Source organism: Sander vitreus, chromosome 3, assembly GCF_031162955.1.
Source record: "Sander vitreus isolate 19-12246 chromosome 3, sanVit1, whole genome shotgun sequence".
In the NCBI taxonomy this organism is placed as follows: Eukaryota; Metazoa; Chordata; class Actinopteri; order Perciformes; family Percidae; genus Sander; species Sander vitreus.
In genome coordinates, this window is record NC_135857.1 from 21,429,332 (window position 1) to 21,451,831 (window position 22,500).

General features: G+C 40.7%; 2 protein-coding genes across 3 annotated transcripts in view; one reads left to right on the forward strand and one right to left on the reverse strand.

Annotated features, from left to right (window-relative positions):
- Window positions 1-245: 245 nt before the first annotated feature.
- Window positions 246-2,663, forward strand: LOC144515906 (acidic leucine-rich nuclear phosphoprotein 32-related protein). Its single transcript, XM_078247106.1, has 4 exons — window positions 246-380; window positions 969-1,111; window positions 1,638-1,835; window positions 2,247-2,663. Exons 1-4 carry the CDS (start codon window positions 246-248, stop codon window positions 2,362-2,364), a joined length of 594 nt encoding a protein of 197 aa, XP_078103232.1. The 3' UTR covers window positions 2,365-2,663.
- Window positions 2,664-7,450: 4,787 nt separating this feature from the next.
- golim4a (golgi integral membrane protein 4a) overlaps window positions 7,451-22,500 on the reverse strand; it is a 21,551-nt gene continuing 6,501 nt past the window's right edge. Inside the window, exons 2-16 of one of the 2 annotated variants that reach the window (XM_078246480.1) lie at window positions 20,701-20,775; window positions 20,100-20,149; window positions 19,731-19,784; window positions 19,325-19,475; window positions 17,907-17,989; window positions 16,238-16,321; window positions 15,196-15,396; window positions 14,826-15,092; window positions 14,045-14,346; window positions 11,980-12,053; window positions 11,747-11,820; window positions 10,851-11,066; window positions 10,572-10,640; window positions 10,319-10,399; window positions 7,451-8,690 (exon numbers count right to left, since the gene is read on the reverse strand). In XM_078246480.1, the coding sequence (XP_078102606.1) occupies window positions 8,535-8,690; window positions 10,319-10,399; window positions 10,572-10,640; window positions 10,851-11,066; window positions 11,747-11,820; window positions 11,980-12,053; window positions 14,045-14,346; window positions 14,826-15,092; window positions 15,196-15,396; window positions 16,238-16,321; window positions 17,907-17,989; window positions 19,325-19,475; window positions 19,731-19,784; window positions 20,100-20,149; window positions 20,701-20,775 (1,937 nt within the window). In that variant the 3' untranslated portion in view covers window positions 7,451-8,534. The remainder of the gene's footprint in view (window positions 8,691-10,318; window positions 10,400-10,571; window positions 10,641-10,850; window positions 11,067-11,746; window positions 11,821-11,979; window positions 12,054-14,044; window positions 14,347-14,825; window positions 15,093-15,195; window positions 15,397-16,237; window positions 16,322-17,906; window positions 17,990-19,324; window positions 19,476-19,730; window positions 19,785-20,099; window positions 20,150-20,700; window positions 20,776-22,500) is intronic. The other variant, XM_078246481.1, reaches the window with a different exon arrangement.

The window sequence follows — 22,500 nt, forward strand, 5'->3', positions numbered from 1 at the left end:
ACTGACTGTCAAATTAACTTCTACACAGACCCCTACCTAAATTTAAATTTAACACTCCAAAAGCAATTCAAGCTGTAGAATCTCTTCCATTTTGTGTTGCCTTCATTTCATGGAAGTTTAACTGAATTTAGTAGATACATTCTGTGACAAATAATCCAAACTGATAACTGTTAAAGCTGCAATCAGGATTAGGAATATTTTTTTCACTTAATGGTTGATAATGATGTTTTTTTGACAATGTCATCATGAAAGGGCCATCAGAAGAGCTGTTTCAAAGAGAGAGGGATGACATCTGTTTGGAGAGAGGGAGGAGGAGGAGGAGAGAGGAGGAAGGACAAAGATGGGAGGATAGACTGCAAGAGAATTGGGAAAACTGTCTGGTAAGTTAGCAAGCATTGTGTGTGTGTGTGTGTGTGTGTGTGTGTGTGTGTGTGTGTGTGTATACTATATGCAGTACAGGACGACGACTAGAAACTTATGGAGGAAGTAAAGGAGCAAAAAGGAGAGATAGAGGGACACCGTAATGGCTCAGAAACACAATGAACGTTAACCCAAAAGCCAGCCACAAAGAGGAAGAGTAGTGAGGTCCAGAAACAGGTCATCAGTCAAAACAGGCAAACTAAGATGCTGTGTATCAGGCAAGGGCCGGAAAACTAGGGCAAATGCAAACTAAACGATTTGGCAGGCAATGGGTGAAAATGGGCCGGTGTATATACGGCTAGGCTAATTAGGGAAACGGGAAGCAGATGGGTATGTGGGAGGTGACGGTCAGGTGGTGGAAATGGCAGGAAAGGGGTTACTGCAGGGCAAGAGGGAGTGGCTGGATCTGGAATAACAGGGAGAGTTATACTCAGTATATGGCAGAGTAAACAGAGCAAGCAACAGAATGAATGGAAGGAGCTGGCTAGAGTTGTGACAGAGACAGAGAAATAAAGACCCTCATGATTTCACCACCTGTCTCTTCTCAGGAGTTAAATCTGTCCTACCAAGACTTGGGGGACCCCTTCCAGCAAGAGAATTTCTTTCGGATCCTCCGCCGGTTATTCCGTGTGGAGAAACTACAATTGGTTGACAATTCCCTCACCAACCTGAGTTCTGTACGTCTGCCAAGGTATGAACCACGCTACCCAGACTACACCACAACTCCCTCACTTGAGAATAATCTACAGTTACAACTATCTTGTTAAACACCTCTATATCACTGCTGTGGTCGGATGTGTTCCTACTGATAAGGCTGCTTATCTGGTAGTGCGTTTGTGTTGTCCTGAGTTTCTTCTATTTTTTTGCCACATGGCATAATTATATTTTCTTTTGCAATTTTATAGTCTTTACTGACACATGTAAACATGGGGATTGTCAAACTCTTAAGGCTGATACACTATGGCTGATATTCAGTTAAGGTATTACATCTATTTCCTCATGTGGTGTTTCTTTCATTGTTGGCCACTGTGGTATGCCTGTCTGGTCAGAAAGCTGTACCATAACCATAATCCTATAGTATTGTTTCATTTTGATATGCTACCGAAAATATAATTCTTCTTCCTTTAATGCCTCCTTCATCCAAAATGATAATGTCATTTTAAATATCAATAACCACTCAAATAAAGCAAAGCCCTATTTGTGCTTCCTTTGGTCAGGTGCAAAATGCTAAACCTGCACCGTAACCACCTGGTGTGTCTACGTCAGCTGCCAAAGCTCCCAGCAGTGGAGCACCTTTGTCTGTCTGAGAACGCCATTGGCTCCCTGGGGGGACTGGGAGCTCTAGGGAACAGCCCCCTTCGCTCCCTCAACCTAACCCACAACCCAGTGACCTTTACTCAGGACTACCGAGCACGGTGAGGAGACAAAGTTGGTTAAATGTGAAAGATAAATGGACTGTATTTATATAGCACTTTTCTAGACTTAACAACTACTCAAAGCTTTTACATAGTAGAGGAACCATTCACCATTCACACACTGTGGCCGAGGCTGCCGTACAAGGTACCACCTGCTCATCAGATAAACATTCACACACATTTACACCCAGTCAACTTGGGGTTCAGTGTCTTGCCCAAAGACACTTCAACATGGGACTGCAGGGCCAGGGATGGAACCACCAACCTTCCGAGTGGCAGGAAACCACTCTACCACTGAGCCACAGCCGAGAGAGTACATCAAAGGAAGGGACAGCGACAGTAAAAGGAGAAGAGAAAGTGTTTGTAAATCGGTTCATGTCCTTTTTTGATTCTGATTTTGTCTTTGTGCAGTGTCTTCCTCTGTTTGCCAAAGCTGGAGATCCTGGATGGAATCCCTAAGCTGCCAGAAGACTCTCTGCCCACCAGACTACAGTTCTCCGAAACTACCAGGATGTGTAACATTTTATGACAATTCTCTCAATGCATGGATGTGTATGGAATCAGTTCTCCCAATCCTACAACACTTGACACAATGACAAGGATTCAGCAAAGCACTCTTCAGCAAACTTTGAAGTTGCACTAATGGTTTCATAGAGCTGTTCAATTTATTTACACAAATCGTGTCCTGACAGGTGCCGAAAAACAATGCCGTTACAGGAAATGTAATGGTAATGTGCACCAAGGCCATGCAAAATACTTTTTTATATCCAGTACAACTATGTATATATATATTGATAAAAAATATTGATATCTTTGTAAGTGAGATTTTTTTTTTTATATATATCCTATATCCTATCCACATGTTTTGATAATAAATAGAAAATACCCTAGCTGTGTTTTGCATTCATTTGTGTTCAGTTTTCTAACTGAATGTGGTGCAGTACAGAGATTGAATGGTGATGACAAACTTTGGCTTTGATGGAGGGAATGACAAGAAGGATAATAAGATTGCTACATGACTCATCTCGACATCTCTCAGGACTTTGCTGAGCCAACACATTCACACTCCTCTATCTGCTGCAGACTGCACCAACCATACACAGAAGAATTGTTTTGTTAGATACAATTTCTTTGCTGAGCAGAAACAAAATCCACACAGCCAACTTAAAATGTAGATTATTTTATGGATTTGTGAGATTTTAATCGGTAGCTGTGTCTCTAGTGTACATCTGTAATATACAGTCATGTGAACACATTAGGACACCCATGCTAAAGTTGACTAAAAAGAGGAATAAAAAAAACATATTTAGTAAATTGATCTTAATGCCTTAATTAAAAAAATGAGGAAAGATCCAATCTTTAAGGACACCAATTTTCTTTGTGAATGAATAATGTATCGTAAATAAATAAATGTTTTTCCTTAAAATACAGGGGGCATAGGTAAGTATACCCCTATGTTAAATTCCCATAGAGGCAGGCAGATTTTTATTTTTAAAGGCCAGTTATTTCATGGATCCAGGATACTATGCATCCTGATAAAGTTCCCTTGGCCTTTGGAATTAAAATAGCCCCACATCATCACATAGCCTTCACCATCACCATACCTAGAGATTGGCATGGTTTTATTTCAGTTAGCCTAATAGCTGGTTTGATTTGCATTGAGAGATGATTTTATGGAAAGTACCCCATGCCAATCTCTAGGTATGGTGAAGGGTATGTGATGATGTGGGGCTATTTTAATTCCAAAGGCCAAGGGAACTTTATCAGGATGCATAGTATCCTGGATCCATGAAATAACTGGCCTTTCTGCCTGCCTCTATGGGAATTTAACATAGGGGTGTACTTACTTATGCCCCCTGTATTTTAAGGAAGAACATTTATTTATTTATTTACGATACTTTATTCATTCACAAAGAAAATTGGTGTCCTTAAAGATTGGATTTTTCCTCATTTTTTTAATTAAGGCATTAAGATCAATTTCCAAAAGATTCTTTTTTTATTCCTCTTTTTAGTCAACTTTAGCATGGGTGTCCTAATTTTTTCACATGACTGTATGAGATGAGAAACGGGACATCCGCTTTTGAGGTTTATCAAACATTTAGTGTCCAGTCTCCTCAGGATACTGGCCTCTTGTGTCCTCTGACTGATGCAGTAGGTCGGTGTGTGACACACACACACACACACACACACACACACACACACACAGGTTTGTGGCACTGTCTTTGTGGGGACCCTAATCCTAAAACCAAGTCTTAACCCTCCAACAGCCCTTTAAACTTGTGGGGTCCAGCATTTTGGCCCCACAAAGCTGTCGGGACCCCACAAGTATACCTGACTCCTGGTTTTTGGACCCCACGAATATAGTTAAACAAGCCCCCCCCCACACACACACACACACACACACACACACACACACCCAAACATGTACACAAAGAATAATCCTTGGTAGCTTGCAGGACTTAATTCCCACTAAAAAATGGCATCCATACTGTTAAACATAAAGTAGTGTTGTGGGGGTTACACACGTTGTCCCCGTCCTGTCAGCTGGAGTTGATTTATTCATACATTGCAGCAGTGAATTCTGTAATAATGGTTTCATTTTCACCCTGAACCTAAAACATAAACACACTTCGTTATCTGATGCTTATCTGATTCATTAAGTATGAATGCTGCCACACGTGCCCTCAAGTGAGCACCCATGCATATACACATCTCAAGTATGAACTGGGTCACACAACCACACACAAACAGCGCCCGCTTTTTCTTCCCTCACAGAAATGCGGAGAAACGCAATCTAAGCAGCAGCCGATATCTCTCTAACAAGCATAGAACCAGGCACAAACTGCCAGTTACATGCCTCATTGGGATTTGTTTAAGGGTGGAAGATTGTTTGTGCAATTGTTGCAGTTATGAGTGTGTGCAGATAAGAGACAGAACTTAGTGTGCAGCTGATGAATGAGGGATCATTACTGCTACAGAGAGACAGTATAATGAGCTCACTGGGTCCTTATGTACTGCAAACTGCAATCCAGGTCAAAAAGAGAAGCTGGTGTCTTCAACTGATGGTTTCAAGATGTCATCAATTATCTTTGTGGCCCATTTTTTTGCTATGATCTATTCCAGTATGGCAGTAAAATAGGAGAGGAGTTTGAGTTGATTTTCCAAAAATCGTGGGTGGAAAAAAAACATCTTATCATAACCAAGAGCTTCAGCTTTCAAGTAAATCTTGCACTGGTGTTAAATGGAAGATTTGAGAATTGGTGGCGGTCGTGTGGGCATGCGTCTCAAGATAGACTCCAGCTCTAGGCATCGACACGTTAAAATTATTCATGCCTGGTAATTCACCCATGAAATGATGACTGAGAGAGAGAGAGAGCAAGAATGTGAGGAATGTGGAGGAGTTATTATCTCTGCCAGTAGCCTGGTGCTTGTCAATGTAAAAACGTGTGTGTGTGTGTGTGTGTGTGTGCGTGTGTGTGTGTGTGTGTGCATGTGCGTGTGTATGTGCGTGTGCGTGTGTGTGTGTCTCCCTGTGGCCTGTTATTAGCACAGTAATGAGACACCTGTTACTCTCGTACTCCTCCAGCATCCCGCAGTCCCTCTGGGGAGATCAACCATCTCACAACAGAAAAGAGATGATGACAGGAAAAAAGAGACAAGGAGAGAGAGAAATAGAGAGGAGATGGAGAGAAAGCACAGGGACGATGACAGGAAGTGAGAGGCAGAGCAGAAATAGAGACTGTGAGGAGGGATGATTTGATTGAGACTGTGTGCCGGGGACAAATGTTGTTCATTAAAGGTAATTGCCTCTCTCAGTCAACCCCTCTCGTTTGATTTTCATTTCATCCTGATTTGTCGCTTCATTTCCCATGTGAGCGAGTTCACAGACTATCTTCTCACCTCTCAACCAGAAAGGGTAAAAAACAGGAGTTGAGAGGATTTATACTTGGGAACATTCGTGGCTTGCAGTGCACAGAAGTGAACAGCCGAGTGCCAATGACATGTAAACTCGACAGTGAATATTTATGATTTGTTTTCTCCTTCTGCTTGCTTGATACATATTCATGATCATATTTTCTCTGTTTGAAAATAGACTTGACAGAGGAATTGCACACAGCTTCAAGTCAAGACTACGCCCATCTTTCAGATGTATTAGTCGAGTCATGCAACAGGACAACTATCAGCAGTGAAAGCATCCCAACAACTTCCTCTGGATCCTTCATGGATCTCCACGTGCTCCCTTACAGTTTAGTCGAGGAGCAGCAGCACAACTCTGAGGTCCTTCCAGTCAACTGGGTTCCTCATTCTTTAGTAAATATTCATGGTAACACTATGAAAGTAAGAGCCTTCGTTAGAATATTGGGTAACACTTTACTTGAAGGTATCTACATAAGAGTGACATGACACATGAACCCTAACCCTAACTCTAACGCTAACCATAACTTGTCATGACAAAAAAACGAATGACACTTAATAAAAGAAGCGTTATGTCATAAACATTTATGACATGTTTGTTTATGACACATTCATGACAGTGTCATGTCACTCTTATGTAGATACCTTAAAGTGTAACCGAATATTGTTGTTAGCATGCCTTAGTCTGAGTCTCCTAAAAATGTCTGCAGTTGGACATGCCATTACCGGTAATACGTACCAGGGTATGCAATTAATCTGCCAATTATGTCCTTGATTAACCAATTTATCATTTTGCCATCATGTCAGAAACTAAATTAAATTTGTCTATCAAAATTCCATAGAGCCAAAAGTGACATAAATATTTGAATTGCTTCATTTGTCTGAACAGTGTTGCAAAACCATAATATATAATAATGTAAAAAAAACTGCTTATCCTTAAATTATTAAACTGGAACCAGAGAAAAAAAATCATCACAAGTTAGTACCACAGTGTTAACAGAAACGTAATTATACTTCATAAACTCTTCAACACCAGAAACCCCTGATTTCTACATTTTAATTTAGTTGGAGCGAGGATTTCCAGGACTACAGTATCTGATATTCTTTCCCAAAGGCTGTGGTAGTAAAGAAGCAGCTTCTCTTTAGATGGTAGATCAGTGGAACTGCTTTTATCATGACTGGCACTTTTTACATAAATAAATGAATAATTATATATTAACAATAAACATTGATCGTGCATTTATAAATGGAAATTATGAAGGGCTATGGCACAAGAAGAAATGCAAGCAAAAAGTTACCAACACCATTGATCCAACTGCTGTTATTCATTTAAGAACCACATACTTCCTTATTTACCCTGCCTCCAGTGTTGCTCCACAGCCCTGTGCTCTCAGAAAAGTGTCACATTATGTTGCTCATCCCTGGCAAGTTTTATTTTTTCATCTTAAGTTTTTCCCACAGGCAGGATGGACAGGTAGAAATACTAAAGACCACATCCCAATTCTTAACTCTGGAGACAGCTCTACTGTACTTGCTACACGGATATTCAAGACTAAATGGCAGCTAACATCCTAAAGTGAACTTTAGGGTTTGAGTTAGCACTCCCTAATATCTTATTAGCTAGTAGTTTCAGGTAGCTAAGCCTCCACTGGCGACTGATTACTGTCAACTTTAAATTGTATTAGACAACACAATCGCAATTACCTAAAATCCTTTGACCTTTATTCCACACACACCATTCAGGTGGCAAACATGGTTTAATACAATCAAAATCCCACTTTATTTGTATCAAATATAACTGGTGGAAAAACATACAAATTCTCAGCATTTGTTTTACTATACATTGTACAGTAGACTAAAGATGTTGCAGTAAATTGCATCAGGTTTGTGATTCATACCAGCAGTCGACAAAAAAAGTAGCTCTCCATTTAAGGCTCTGCTGAAGCAGTATGCAAGAGGCTTAGCACTAACTGGCATGCTCTTATCTCTCCTGTCCTATTGAAATGATTTTCCAAATGTAAAATGACTAAGGTCTAGAAGAGGTTTCCAAGAATGGAAAGGCACATGTCAGTTTGACACTTTCAGCACAGAACGGCTTCACCAGAAATGTCTTTTTGACTGGCATTTGCAAAATATATCCAGTGGAAATACTCTATACTGTGTATCAGCTTAAAAACTTGGTAAAAAGCCATTATGACAAACTAGTTCAGTCGGAGAAATAAAAAAAGTAATGTTGCACCTTTTTTTTTTTTTTACGATTGTCAGAGTTGTTACAATCAACAATAAATAACAGAAAACCTCTTGATCGATTGGAATGCAAATGTAAATTACAATTTGAGATCTACAAAGAATACGGTTTGCATAAAACATACATATTAAGGCCTGAACATGAGGACATTAGAATAACAATTTATCTTTGCTTTTTTCAACATACTCAAAGACAGCACATGATAGAAATACATTCTCTGTCTGCTGTTAAAAAACAGAACCCTACAGGCAACCAGGCAGATGTGCGAGTAGACAGAAAAGCAAATGAATATATACACAGCATACATCCCATTTCAGATTGAGGAATTCTGTCCATTTCCACAGTGTAAGCTGCTGAGTTCCATCCCCAGTGTTTGGAATAGCATCCCATCTTCCAGGCATAATATCCCAATTTTCCTAATTGGAATTCTGAATGGAGGGCTGGTTTTATTCCTTTGGGAAACAAGGGAAAGAAGACCTGATAGGCTCTATGGGATGCCGAAAAAGCACTACAACTGGTCAAAGTCGGCATCCGTCCTACATCTCTGCCCTCCGGTTAGTTCCCTTTTCTTGACCGGCCGTATCCTCCTCTACTTCCTCTTCTTCCTCTTCGTAATTCTCTTCCTCGTTATTCTCGGCCTCTTTTCTGTCATCCCCCTCCTGTCCTGGTCGCTCCTGTTTTTTTACTTTGTCCTGGAGCAAATTACAAGCACACAAGACTATTTAATGGACTGACACAATTTAACCTACGTGGAAATTATATTATTGGAATTCATGTTTACCTCCAAGTCTCATATTGTTTTTATGCGTCCATTTGCATTCTAAACTCATTTCAGATGTCATGCCATTTCACAGTTTAGGAGAAGAGACAACAGAGTATGTAGGCATTAAAGATTATTTTATTTTAAATAAAGAAGCGAGGGGGATATGGACCTTACAGTACAGTGTTCCTGGCTAAAAACTGGGGATTATAAATAAATGAATAGGTCCAGGTAGGTCAGGAGTCAGGGTCAGTTGCACAACAGAATGTAGTAGGGAGTCAAATGTCTTGCTCAAGGACACTTCAGCAAGCTGGGCTGCTGGTTATCAAAGTTTGTACATTACATACTTAACACTGAAGATCATATCACTTCTTAAAATGACCTCAAGAGCAACCCAGCGTGCATTAACAATTTTACAACATTGTGTAAACAAGTAAATATACAAAATTAACTTATTATTTCAACGTTATAAAATGGGTGTGAGCTTCTCCATTCAAACACATTTCCTCTTTGGACAAATAAAATAAACCAAGCCCAGGTAGTGACCCGACACCTCGACAGACTCAACACCTGATCTCCCTCATTTACAAGGACACGCACATGCATGGTTCAAGTTGCAGGGCAAAACACATGCACGCACAAACATCTTCATCCCTGTGTAGCCAATACAGCTAATACGTCACTGTTGTAAAGATTACTTTACGGATGTGGTAGCAAAACATTTCGTCGTGTACGACAGGTGCTTTCTACCGTTTCATGGTGTGATGTTACTCAAGATAGGAACCGACGAAACATCCTAGAGAATGAAAATGGATTGCCCAATTATGCAATAAAAATGGATATTAATTATTATTGGTAACCGACAATCACCTTGGCTAATTTTGGAAATTCTGAAAAGGCATTAAGATGCAGCCTGCTAATAAAACAGACAAAGTGACTGGGAAGAATTCCCAACTTCTCTATCAAAATATTAAGTAAATAGGTTTTGTTTTTTTAGCATTATGTGAAGGTATAAATAGGTACTTGACTTCTACTGACGTCTGGGTCTTGGTAGTGTCGCTTTGCCAGACCATCCACACGCTGCTGAGCGGAGGACGGTCTGGCTACTCCACATAGCAGCCTGGGATGGGAGAAAAACGTGCTCTGGTTTATTGGCATTTCTTTAAACCAATCACAATCGTCATGGGCGGCGCTAAGCTCCGCACAGAGCCGCTGTAAAATAGTTGTGCGAGAGAAAACTCAGATTTGACAGATAGTCTAGCTAGCTGTCTCAATTCACCCTGCAGAGATCTGAGGAGCAGTTAACCATAGTCCTCATAAATCCACCGCAGTTTAACATTCCAACACAAAGAAAGCGAAAGGAAGCGTCGAGGATATAGACTAGGGTCTTGGTGACAGGAGATGCACCATGCATCTTCTATGATACATATGCACCACCTGGATACCTTGAAAGTAAATATTCAATAAGCATTACCAGTTCTGGGTTGAGGGAATAAAATGCAGTGACTTGAGGAAAAACTAGAAATCCTCTCGTCTCTGGTTCCCCGCAGAAGAACCCACCTGTTCTATGTTCTCCTCGTTATATGTATCCTCCTCCACCTCGTCCTCCCTCTTCTGCCCACCAACTATGTCCTCCTGGGCCTTCAGGACACCAACAACGAGACAAAAAAATAACATTAAAATAAACAATTGGTTATGTCATCCGGGTATGGCAAGTCCGTTCCTGCATGCCCTTTTTGCTCCCTCATATCTTTTGTATTTTTGCACTTTACTCATTATGTACTGCATTCGTCTGAGCATGAGAGTTACACACCTCGTCCTCTACTTCCTCCTGGTACTGGTCATCTAGCGTGTCTTCCTGTTGATCTGGGTTTCCAGCCATCTGAACGCACACAAGTCACACGCACACAAGTTAAAACACTGCGTAAAGATAATTTTTTTCTTCTATTCCCCAACTCTCACCGTCTCCATCCCAACCTCGAATCTTTTACATATGTCAGCACTGTGACCTCTGTAGTTAGTTCTGTTGATGCTGAATATAATTTCTGTGTATTTGACCGTTGCCTCGTTTCTCCTCTGGTCCTATACTCACCACCAATTCCTCCTCCACAGCAGGTTGTTCGGGGCCTGGGTGGGGGTCTTTGTGCTGGGCTGGCGCTGCCGGCTCCTCTTCCTCCTCTACCACCACCACCTCCTCCTCCTCTCTTGCAACCCTGTGCTGCGGCCGCTCGTCCTCGGCCTCCTCAAACTCGTCCTCTCCCTGGTTGTTCGGGTCGTCCTCAGGGTCCAGCTCACCAACTCCAGCGCCCTACAGAAGAAGAAGAGACCATAGTAAAATAAAACAGACTTAAAGAGATTAAAGCTTTAGTACGTACATTTGAGATATTCATAAACGTCCGTTACATTCCGTGATCACGGATGGCTTATATCATGTAGACACGCCGACAGTTTTGCTGTCATTACTTAGAATTCCTCATGGGGGCTACAGACACTACGCACTATAGATTTAAGGAAAACATACAATAATAATGTAATAGTGGGTTAATATTTGCATAAGATATGTGGAGCATTAATATAAGAATAAGAGCAAGAAATATGATAAAATGCGTGCAATAAAACTGTCGTGTGGAGGATTTGTAACTGAGTATGTTTGGCAGCTATAATAATAATAATAATAATAATAATAATAATAATATATAATGACTGTGGCAGTAAGAGCACTCTTATGTTGTATTAATTGCCTTGTTGGTATTCAGAAGCTTTAACAAATCACTGGGTTGAGGAAGATGGATAGAGGGGAGCTGAACATGCCAGCGGAGGACAGTGGGCAGGAAGGACGAAAGAATCAATTTGTGGTTGGATGGCTGAATGGACGTATGACACATGATACACTGGTGTGAATGTTAAGTGACTGAATGAGCTGAAAGGACAGACAGATGATGAGGACACACGAGTTAACAGACGGGAGTGAGCGGGACGGAGAGACACCTGCTGATGGGATGGCACTCTGTGGTCCACTTCCTGATTCTCCTCCTCCTCCTCCTCATGCAACATGTGAGCGTCTGTTAACACATACAAACATAGCCACGAAATATGAACCAACTGCAACTGTGAACTCTTTTAATACGAGAAACACTAATTCAGAAAATAGTGTAAGCTATATTGGTAATAGTATCTGACTGTTTTTTTTGTTTTTTTTACTGGTAATCTTCCCGTCTCACCTTCATCGTCCGCGTGTGGGTCCTCTTCTCCTTGAACAATGTCGTTGTCCATGTTCTCATACTCGGTCCTCTTCCTAATGACAGCAATGACAGTACAGGGCGGTCAGACGAGCACGGGCACTATGAGCCACATCAAAACAGAAATGTTGAGAAATATGCATATGTACTACAGTGGGTTTAAACATTTACTGCTTGCCATGAAGCAGTTTTTGCTCAACAGCCTTCTTTTGCGCTATCGATACATATTAACATTACATAAGTAGGGCTGGGTACTGATACCAATACCGTGACTTCGATACCGGTTCCTAAACGATTCTCAATACCAATTTTATAACTAATAAATGACCAAATTATACATTACGGCACAAATCTTTTTACTTATTTTCAGCTCCTGCTACGTGAGCCTCGTCTCTGCGTAACGTAGAGTCTATCCTGCATGTCTCTACCACGTGGAACGTTAGACAGCCAATCACCAGCATTATTAGATATTGGTAGGAGCATGCTGCATGCTGATTGGCTCACTGACGCTGATGAGAATTACGCGATACTTTAGGGGCAATTCGGTCGGTGCCTAAAAAGTATTGAATTCGGTACCCAGCCCTATTCATAAGATACTGTATATCGTTTGTGCGTTAGAACTGTTTCAATTTGCTGTTAAGTAGACACATCTGCACATAAAGACCCATAGAGTTTTCTCTTTCGTCTTTGCCCACATTTAATCAAAACGTCAAATATTTCCTCCTGGATTATGGATGTGTGTACTACGACGGAGCATTAGGGCCACATCAAGGGAAAAAAAATAAGGAGGAAGATTTTTCATTTATTTTGCATTTCGAGAATAAAGTCGAAATGTCGAGAAAAACTTGATATTTCAAGAATCAAGTTGGACATTTGAAAATGGCCTAAACCAAACTACTAGCTTTACCTATAGTCTTCTACAAAATGCATTGTGAAGGCCTATATACTCGTGAAATAATACTTCAGAATCGGATTTAATAACGCATAAACACAGTACGGTGATAAGTATTAGGACTTTGAAGAGATTGTGCCGACAATTGCGTCTGTTCAGAAGGAGAAACCACACAAACTTGGAAGAGATGGCCGTATTCCCGCAAAGTGAAATAGCTTGTAATGGACAGATGCAAGGGTATCGAAGGTTACACCTACGCGCAATACTGAGAGGATATGTTGTATCACAAGACACAATGAGTCAATTGATCAAATTGTTTGATCCTGAAGGAGTGGGGCTCAGGCGGGCGCGGCACTCCAAGGATGTAACCCATAGCCTATCTATGATGCTGCCAACATGGCAGCTGGCATGGCGGACAGTCGCTCCAATGTGATTAAGTGATAAAGGAGTTGAATTTATTCTGGTCATTTCGACTTTAAATCACGACATTTCGACATTATTCTTGAAGTGGTAGTTCAACTTTATTCTCGTCATGTTGACTATTCTCGCCATTTCGACTTATTCTTGAATTGCAAAATAAATTTAAAAAAAAAATAATTCTTTTCCCCTTGATGTGGCCTTAGTGCTCCGTCGTAGTGTGCCACTGCCAGGATTAGAGAATAATTAACTTAGTGAGTGGCAAACAGTGAATTACAACTTCCAATTTGCAGGAAGTAGATTGCATTACTGCTTAGGTTAATCAATGCAATGCCTGTCTTATTAAGTGTTCCTTTTGACATTTCTTTAGACAAAGACAATTATCCGACAGCCATGGTTGACTGATTCTCTATCCCCATGCAGATTTTGAGCTGATGTAGCAACTTCAAGACTGAAGATAAAACACACCAGGTTTGGGTCAGTTCATTTCACTTTCTTCTTGTCAAGTCAATAGTTGAAAAGCGTTGAGAAATTACATCAAATCGCACAATAGTTTTAAATGATTTGAACAGGACAAATGAAATTGCATTTACCTCATTTGTATTGGCATAGCAACCTGGAACTATCTGCATTGCTTGATACCTCTGAGTTTAAGCATGAAGGTACCTTTTTGGTAATTTGGGCAAACTACTTCTGCACCTGATTTTAATTGATTCCATCTCTGATTTGAAATCTGACCTTTGGTGCTCCTCTCTCAGCAGCTCCTCCCGTCTGTCGGCCTCCCTGTGCTGCTGATGCTCTCTCTCCTGTTCCTGCTGCAGCCTCTGCTCCCTCTCCTTCAGCACCTTGTCTCTCTGGAGCTGCAGGGCCTCCTGGCGCAGCTGGATCTGCCTGCGCTCCTCGGCCCTTTGAGCCTCCAGGTGCTGCTGCTCCTGCTGCTGCTCGTAGGCCGACTTCACGCGTTCTCCTTGGGCGGGCGCCTCGTTCTGCGGCTGGCCGTCCTGATGCTGGCCGTCCTGAGGCCTCTCCGGATGGGGGCCCTTTTGATAAATGCGAAAGGACCAACATGTAGCGCAAGAGGGAAACATTTGAGCAAATCAGAGACACAGAGTTGCTGCTAATTTGAGACATTAACTTGAAGGTGAGGTATAATTCATCCTTTGGAAAAGTTTAATAGATGAAAATGATAGCAGCAAAAAATGAGCATAACACATCATGAGCAAGCGGTCATTAATCAAAGAGGTAAACACTGAAGAAAGGTTGTAAATTATTCTGGTTTCTCTGGGATTTAAGATAAATGAGGATTAGCACTTTAATGTGAGCAGTAGCTGTGCCCCCAAGATGACAAGGACACACGTGACTAATTTATGATTACAAGGTTTGTTATGTTGCTCAATTAAGCTATTTTGAAAAAAAATTAACCACACCACTCTACAGAAATACACACTCAGATTTAAGCCAGTTCAAGGCCATTTTAACCCTGCCTAGATAAGACCGAGTATTCTAAACCAGTTCTGACCAGTTGCGGCTGGCGTCTCTGTCGGTCCAAGGCGTTCTCATCCGGCTGTTCCTGTTCTGGCTCCTCCTCTTCCTCCTGTGGTTGGTCCGGGTCCTCCTCCAGCTTCTGAGGCTGTCCTGCTTGAGCCATCTCCTCCTCTGCCAGCTCCCTCCTCCTCTCAGCCTCTCCCTCTCCATCCTCCTCTTTGTCTGACAAGGTGTGCTGGAATACGGTGGGCTGGGACTTGATCTCGGACTGGGCATGCATCTCCTTCTCTTGATGGTCCAACTGAGGACAAAACAATAAGAGAAATAATTAGATTTGTGTGTTTTTATACTTAACAGTACGCCGTTTTGTCTTCATAAAAGTGATCTAAAGAATCCCACGTTACCCTAGTGTCCTGGTGATCATGCTGATCGTCCTCATGGGCGGGATCCTCTTTGTCTGGCTGTTTCAGTACGGTGGCCTGCTGGGACTCGGGTGCTATGGCAGCAGCTTGTGGCTGCTGGGGGGCAGGGTTTTGTTCAGGCTGTCTCAGATTTGGCACCCTGTTTAGGGACTCCCTCAGCTGCTTGTATTCATCCACCTGCAACTGAAGGGTAAAACATACATAGGTTGGCTAAGATTGAAAATCCTGGGAAAATTGGGTGATGCTGCGTGATTCTCAGTATTCAAAAAGCACACACACAACACCTCTGGCATTTTTCTTTTATTTTTTAAGATAATTTTTTGGCATTTTTAGGCCTTTATTATTGACAGCTTAGACTTGAAAGGGGGGGAGAGAGAGAGAGAGAGAGAGAGAGAGAGAGAGAGAGAGAGAGAGCGAGCGAGCAGGAATGACATGCAGCAAAGGGCTGCAGGTCAGAACCAAACCCACGGCCGCTGTGTCAAGGACCGAACCTCTGTATATGGGCGCATACTCTACCAGGTGAGCTACCCAGGTGCCCACGGGCATCTTTCTTTCGTCTCTACGGAGGGATTATACAGTCTGCTGCAATAAACATTTTCTTCTGCTTTATTGAGAAGGTTAAAGATAGGCTGAGAGGAGTGCAGAGCAGGACTTGCTCTTCAGTTTTTAAGCATGACCTTGTCTTTTATCAGCTCATTCAGATTATTGACAACCTGTACAGCAGTTACAGAGACTCCTCATCACCTGGCTGTTTTACTCCATTAACACCGCCCTAGTCTCTGCAGCTTTACAGCTAACATGCTTAACACACAAACCCATTCTCGTGACAAATTCAAATACAACTCTCCAGCCTATCTACATGTCAAAATCTTTCCTCAAGCCTTCGATTACTCCAGGCAATAACATGTGCAACAAAAATATGTGACCAAAATACTTGATGATGCAGCAATTCAGCCTCTATCAGCTATTGTATTCAGTGACTGGAGTGAACAATGAGACTGCACCTCTGCTGCTGCCGTCCTACCTGAGCTGCAGCCAGCGCACTCTTGTGGTCTTCCAGTGTCAGTGCGAGCTGGTTGTGGGCCGTCTTCAGGTCCTGATGCTGAACCTGGACGCACAAGGGCAACCAAAAAGCATGAATGAACCATTTATCTGTATGGAAGGCTTAAATGTACTGCCTAAAATCTTTTATTTAAAGTAAAATTTAAGATAAGTTAAGGTGGGTTTTTCACGAATGACTGGCAACTTTATTTCTTCCATTTCAGAGAGGCAGAGAACACACATCGGGACTCATGTGGGTAGATTGTTATACGAACAAATGTCCTCTTATTTTCTGTTCATAACCACGATTTCTTTTTATTTAGTTAGTACCCATTGATATTTTGGCATTCACCAAGGTTCTTATTTTTGCTCTTCTCTTAGAAATGAACATCTTGTTTTCACAGTGCACAAATAGTTAAATTTAGCTAAACAAAAATAGCTTTAAATTTGAGGAAAAAAAAAAAAATGCATGAATATCACAATCAAATTTAGAATATTATATGTTTTAGAGTCATTCTAATGATTGGATTATTAAACTTAAATCAAGAAAATACTAAAGAAATACTATTGGTCCATCAATCCCAATAAAGACTATAAAACCCCTTGGATTATATAGAGTGCGCTCAGCTTTTGAATGGCTTACATGCTGCGGCCGTCTGCTGACACAGCATTAACAGCATCACAAATGTTTTGCAATTACTGGGTTTTTGATTTTCCAGTAATACCCAGTATTGACGCTCATTGGTGGAATGTAAAATAGTACATTTACTCAAGTACTGTACTTAAGTACAAATTTGAGGTACTTGTACTTTGAGTATTTTCTTTTCATGCCACTTTCTACTTCTACTCCGCTACATTTCAGAGAGAAATATTTTACTTTTTACTCCACTACATTCATCTGACAGCTTTAGTTACTAGTTACTTTACAATTTAAGATTTTTGCACACAAAAACACATGAAGTTTAAAAAATACGTTTCATTATAAATTAAACTACCCAACAATATAACGGCCTACAAATAATACTGAAATGATTAGACAAGTTAACACTTAGTTGACTGACAGTTTTTGATTGTTTCCAGTTTCTAAAATGTGAGGATTTTTCTACATCGAGTACTTTTACTTTGAATACTTAAGTACGTTTTCCTGATGATACTTGCATACTTTTACTTAAGTAACATTTTCAATGCAGTACTTTTACTTGTAACAGAGTATTTCACAGTGTGGTATTAGTACTTTTACTTACAGTAAGTAAAGGATCTGAATACTTCTTCCACCACTGCTGATGCTCTGGAAAATCGCGTTTATTTTGTTTGATGTTTATTTAACTGTACATTACAATTACTAACGCTGAAGTTCTTCATCTTCTTACAGCCTTTTTTGGTGGCACCGCTCCAATTCTTGGGCATGCACGTGGCACAACACCTGCCCTATATAATGTTTAGGGGCCGTTACCTATGTTAATAACAAACAGCAGATTTGGACGGTTAATAACGTGCATCTGGAGTTGACTTCTTATTTTTTCACTTAACAGAAAATTAAGAGAAATTTAAGAGAATGATGCTGCATGAGGCTCTTTGTATGCATCTTCATACTGAAAGGAAGTTGGAAGATATATATGACAAATCATTAAATAGAACAGGTTTAGTCTCACCTGTGCATCCTGTAGCTGTGTGTGAATGTCATGGTGGGCTTTCCTCAGCTGTTTATTTTCCTCTTTCAGGTTATATACATTATCTGCCATGACAAACAGCAAACACATCAACAGAGAGCATGCATCTTAACAGGAGGTTGCACTGCAAAACATTTCCAAAGATAATTAGAACTACTTGTGTTTTTTTAATCTTTCTTTTTTATCCTTATGACTCATGTTACAAACGCTGGGTCCAGTCAAAGCCCGTCTACGGAAAGCCGTTCCACTCCCTATTCAGCCCCATTGTACCGAATTTGGTTGCAGTTCCACCAGAGTTCCACTGGGGGTGATCACGGTCCAGTGCTGAATGAATGGGACTCTATGGAGCTAGACGGCTAAATTTGTCTCTTTCGCCCGATTGTCGTTGAGAAATCTCAGATTTCATTGTAGTTTTTGGAAGTTCAACATAGATTATAGGTCAAAAGTTGAATGAACGAGTACTTGTGTCCTTTCGATTTCTTACAGGTTGAGTCGTTGTTGCCCATAACACGCTAGCATTCTGCTAATGAATGCTGATTGGTCAGTGAAGGACTGATTACGATCGGAGATCCCACTTGACGGCATCCGAAGCAGAACCAGAATGTCAGAGTGAATATTTCGGCGTCGTCTTTAAAACATTAGCAAACCTCTGTCGTGTATTGACAGGGAGAGCCTAACCTGTCAGCTGTGTTGTCGACGCCTCGAGAGAAAAAAGGAAGTGACTAAGAGCTTGCCGTAAAGCAGTACCTCTGGCCGTATATGTGTATGACGTCATGGACATTTTAAAAGGCTTTTTAGAACAAAAAAAGCCACTTTAAAAAAAAAAATCTAACACCCAGCAGTGTGTATTTTCTTAGCCTCCCCTTTCGAATGCAACATTCAAATTACTAGACAAAAAATTATATCCTGAGGAAAGTGGATTTTGAGGGGTATAGCTCCATAGAGTCCCATTCATTCTGCACTGGCCTGTGAGCGCCCCCTATATGGAACTCTGGTGGAACTGCAATCAGTTCTGAAGCCGGAAGTAACGAGAGAGTGGAACTTCTTCCCTTATTAGAAATTCTTTGGTCCAGTTCTTGTTCCTGCTCGAAGCACTGGCCACAGAGTAAATATCTTAGTAAGTAAGTAAAGTAATAAGGCTTGAAGGAGAGGACGGTTTCAACTAAATGGTACAATACAACAAAACCTTTTTTTCTAGTGTAGATCTAAAGGTCTGCTCATGAAGCACTTACACTACTTCAGACATGCAGTATTTTATTAAGTCAGAAGATGGAGACAAAGTAAAAATGTCTAATGATGACACCAGTACAGAAAGCTACACTGCGTTGGTACTATGTATTCGTGTGTAACTGAGTGGTGCTAAAATACAGTAACATGTCCGTGTGTATGACCATCTGTACCTTTGAGGTGGGAGATTTCCAACTCTTTGTTTTGCTGCAGTTTCTCATAGTGCTCTTTGTGTTCGTCCAGCAGCCGGTTGTGGTCCTCGCTCTGGACTTGGTGCTGCTCCACCAGATTGTAATACTGCTTCTTCAGGTCATCATGCTGGTTCTAACAAAGAAGGAAGACTACTGTCATAAGACAATATGTAAAGCATCTATAAAGCATACAAATCAGAATTGTAAACCCTTCCCCCACACATAAACTTTCCCCAAAAGAGAGGAAGGATGTAGCAAAAGGATGTACATAAAGATGACAGGAAGAACCTGTTACGTTAATATGAGGATGTCTGTGTTAATGGCAAGAATAAAGAAACCTACAGTGTAAAAATGTGTATGTGTATGAGGGGATTGTAATAAGTTATACCTTTAGCATCTGATGTTGCACTTGTAGAGAATTGAATCTGCTGCTGGAATCTTGCTGTTTGAGCATAAAAACAAAAGTTATGAAAAACGTTCAATAACTTCAGCAGTTATTGAGAAAGATGAAAACTAGTGAATACTTGCTGTAGTTCAGGCTTACTGGTAATGTCACAACAGATAATGGTGTAGAGATGAATTATAGCGAATAGTGGAAGTTGCAGCAGCGATATTTAACAACGCAATACACGCAGACAGAAAACAAAGGAGGACAGGTGATAAGAGACAGATTAAAGTATATAAAAGTCTATAAAAGCAAAGATATTTGCAAATGATACTTCGTCATAGCAGAGGTGGTAGCTGTGTGGAAACATACCTTCTCCTTGTTCAGTGACTGTTGTGCATCAAGTTTATAAACCAGATAATCTAGGAAACAGAAACAGCAAATGGTCTATTTTAGTTTGTTGTTTTTTTTGTTTTGTTTTTTAAACAAGATGAATTTAATTGTAACCAATGCGATGGAAAATTGTGTGTTAACGGAGAAAAAGCACAACACTATGATGCTGACTTACATAAGCATGAGGTTCATTCTGATGCCGTGAAAATACCATAAAAACTCAAACACACTTCTTCATTAATACTTCGGTCTACTCACTAAAATGACATACTGTCCCTGAATCAGAAGTCCTCTTCTTTATTTCAAAATAAAATACCCATACTGTTATACTTCTACACAGCTCAGCTGCTGCAGATTGTGTTGTGAAATAGTTACGGTGGGTAAAAACTCAAAATGTGTCAAAATATGACTTACAATAACAAAGTCATCAAAGATTGTAAGTACTATTGTATACTGCAAGCTAATATTTGTTCTACCAAATGATATCCATTCTTAGAATGAGATATTCATTTTCCAAAGCTCCTTTCAATGGAGACATATCTCAAGAGTCATAATTCAGCGTAGATGTTATTTTTCTCACCTTCTTTGGCCTTTTTGTGCTCTAACCTCTCCTTCTGAAGAGACTTCTCTAACCTGGAGCGGTGCTCGTACACCACTAAACGTATAAAACAGAGATGGGGGGTAAAGGGAAGGAGATGGAGAGAGAAAACAGGTGGTTTAGTGAGCGGTTTGAACTCTGTTAGGGCCGAGTGGAAGGTAAGCTAAACAAAAAGAGAACTGTAATACAAACGTGCACTGCACAAAACATATACACTCACAAACGCTTTAACATTCATCTTAGAGAGGTACAGAAATAGGACATACATTTTATGGTTGATATGACAGCCAGGTGTGATATGTATTCAACCAGACTGTCAGCTCAGTACATGACAGCTCCGCCAACTGCAGAAAGCTGTGGTATTCCTCACAAGGCTGGTGCTCCAAAGGTATTTACAAATACTACTAGTTTGGCTCAGGTTGCTTATGTGCCTGGTGGGTGGTGTCAGCCACAAGCAATAGTACAACCATGAGTATGGGTAATTATGGGAGAATATTTGAGAGTAGACTCAGTATGCTTATTTGAACTGAGATCCTGCTACTTTAGCTCTTACATTCACTTCTCCAGCTGTCCTCCTACAAACTCCACACACACACACCGTCATGCAGTTTCTTTTATTCCCTCCATTTTTCATCTTCATCATTCAAGCCCCTGTGGGGAATTAGGGTCATTGTAGCAGCAGACCGCAACATGGAGATAGCATAACATAATACACTGTTCCGACGCTGATGCAACAGATAGTTACACACAAAAAAATGCAACATATGAATAAGTAATGTCCGGTTTGCATGCTGCAGGTCTGTTTTGTCAACTTGCTCCATTCACCTGCCCTACCCATCCTTGTTTTTCTTCTTACAAATGAAGCCTCGCTAGGCTGATCTACTGGGTGAAGTTTCTAGAAAACTCCTGTGAGACTGTCTAGGCTCAGTGTGTGTGTGTGTGTGTGTGTGTGTGTGTGTGTGTACATATTCTGGCAGAAGGGAGGTTGAAGCAAATAACCACCAAATGAAACAAAAGAGGAAGAAAGATTAGGGAGATGAATGTTTCAAAATATTTCAATGAGATAGCATTCTACTGCAAACATCTTAAAATGTCCTGCTTATACTTAAAGGGGCTGTACTCAAAATACTAAAAAACAGCGGGGCGGGATTGCCTCCACACGGCTCTTACAGTCCATTCCCATATACGTGAAATACCTACCTTTTTTCAAGGCCACATGCACTAGTGTTGTGTTATTGTTTTAAATCTACTTCATACAAGTACAATCACATTTAAAACAGATATTTGTTAGCCATTATAAATGTTATTCTCACACAGTATTATTTGCAACTCATTCAAGTAGAGAGAATAAGAATGTATGGCCACATGGTTTATGAGTGAGGTTTCATTCAACATTGTTGTATTGTTTTATGTGAAGCATTGTGTAACTTTGTTTTGATGAGTACCAAGTGCCCATCAACACTTTGATAACAAACACTTTGTTCACCTAACCTCAGTTCATTTGTTCAAGAAATGCATTATCTTACTACTTCAATTGGAAAATATGGACCACCTCTAAATGCACAATTAAAAAAAAACAAATCTGTTCTGGTACTAATCCTTTGTCGTGGTCTTGGGCCAGCCCCTGACTCACCCAGCTTTAAAAAAAATAAAAAATAAAATAACAAAAAAAAAAAAAAATTCTTCTTCCAGGTTCTTACATGTTCTCTCTGACTCTCCTGCCTTGGGTTGGGGGGGCTGGGCGGTCGAACTGATGATGTGGCCTTCTGAGTGCCAACTCAA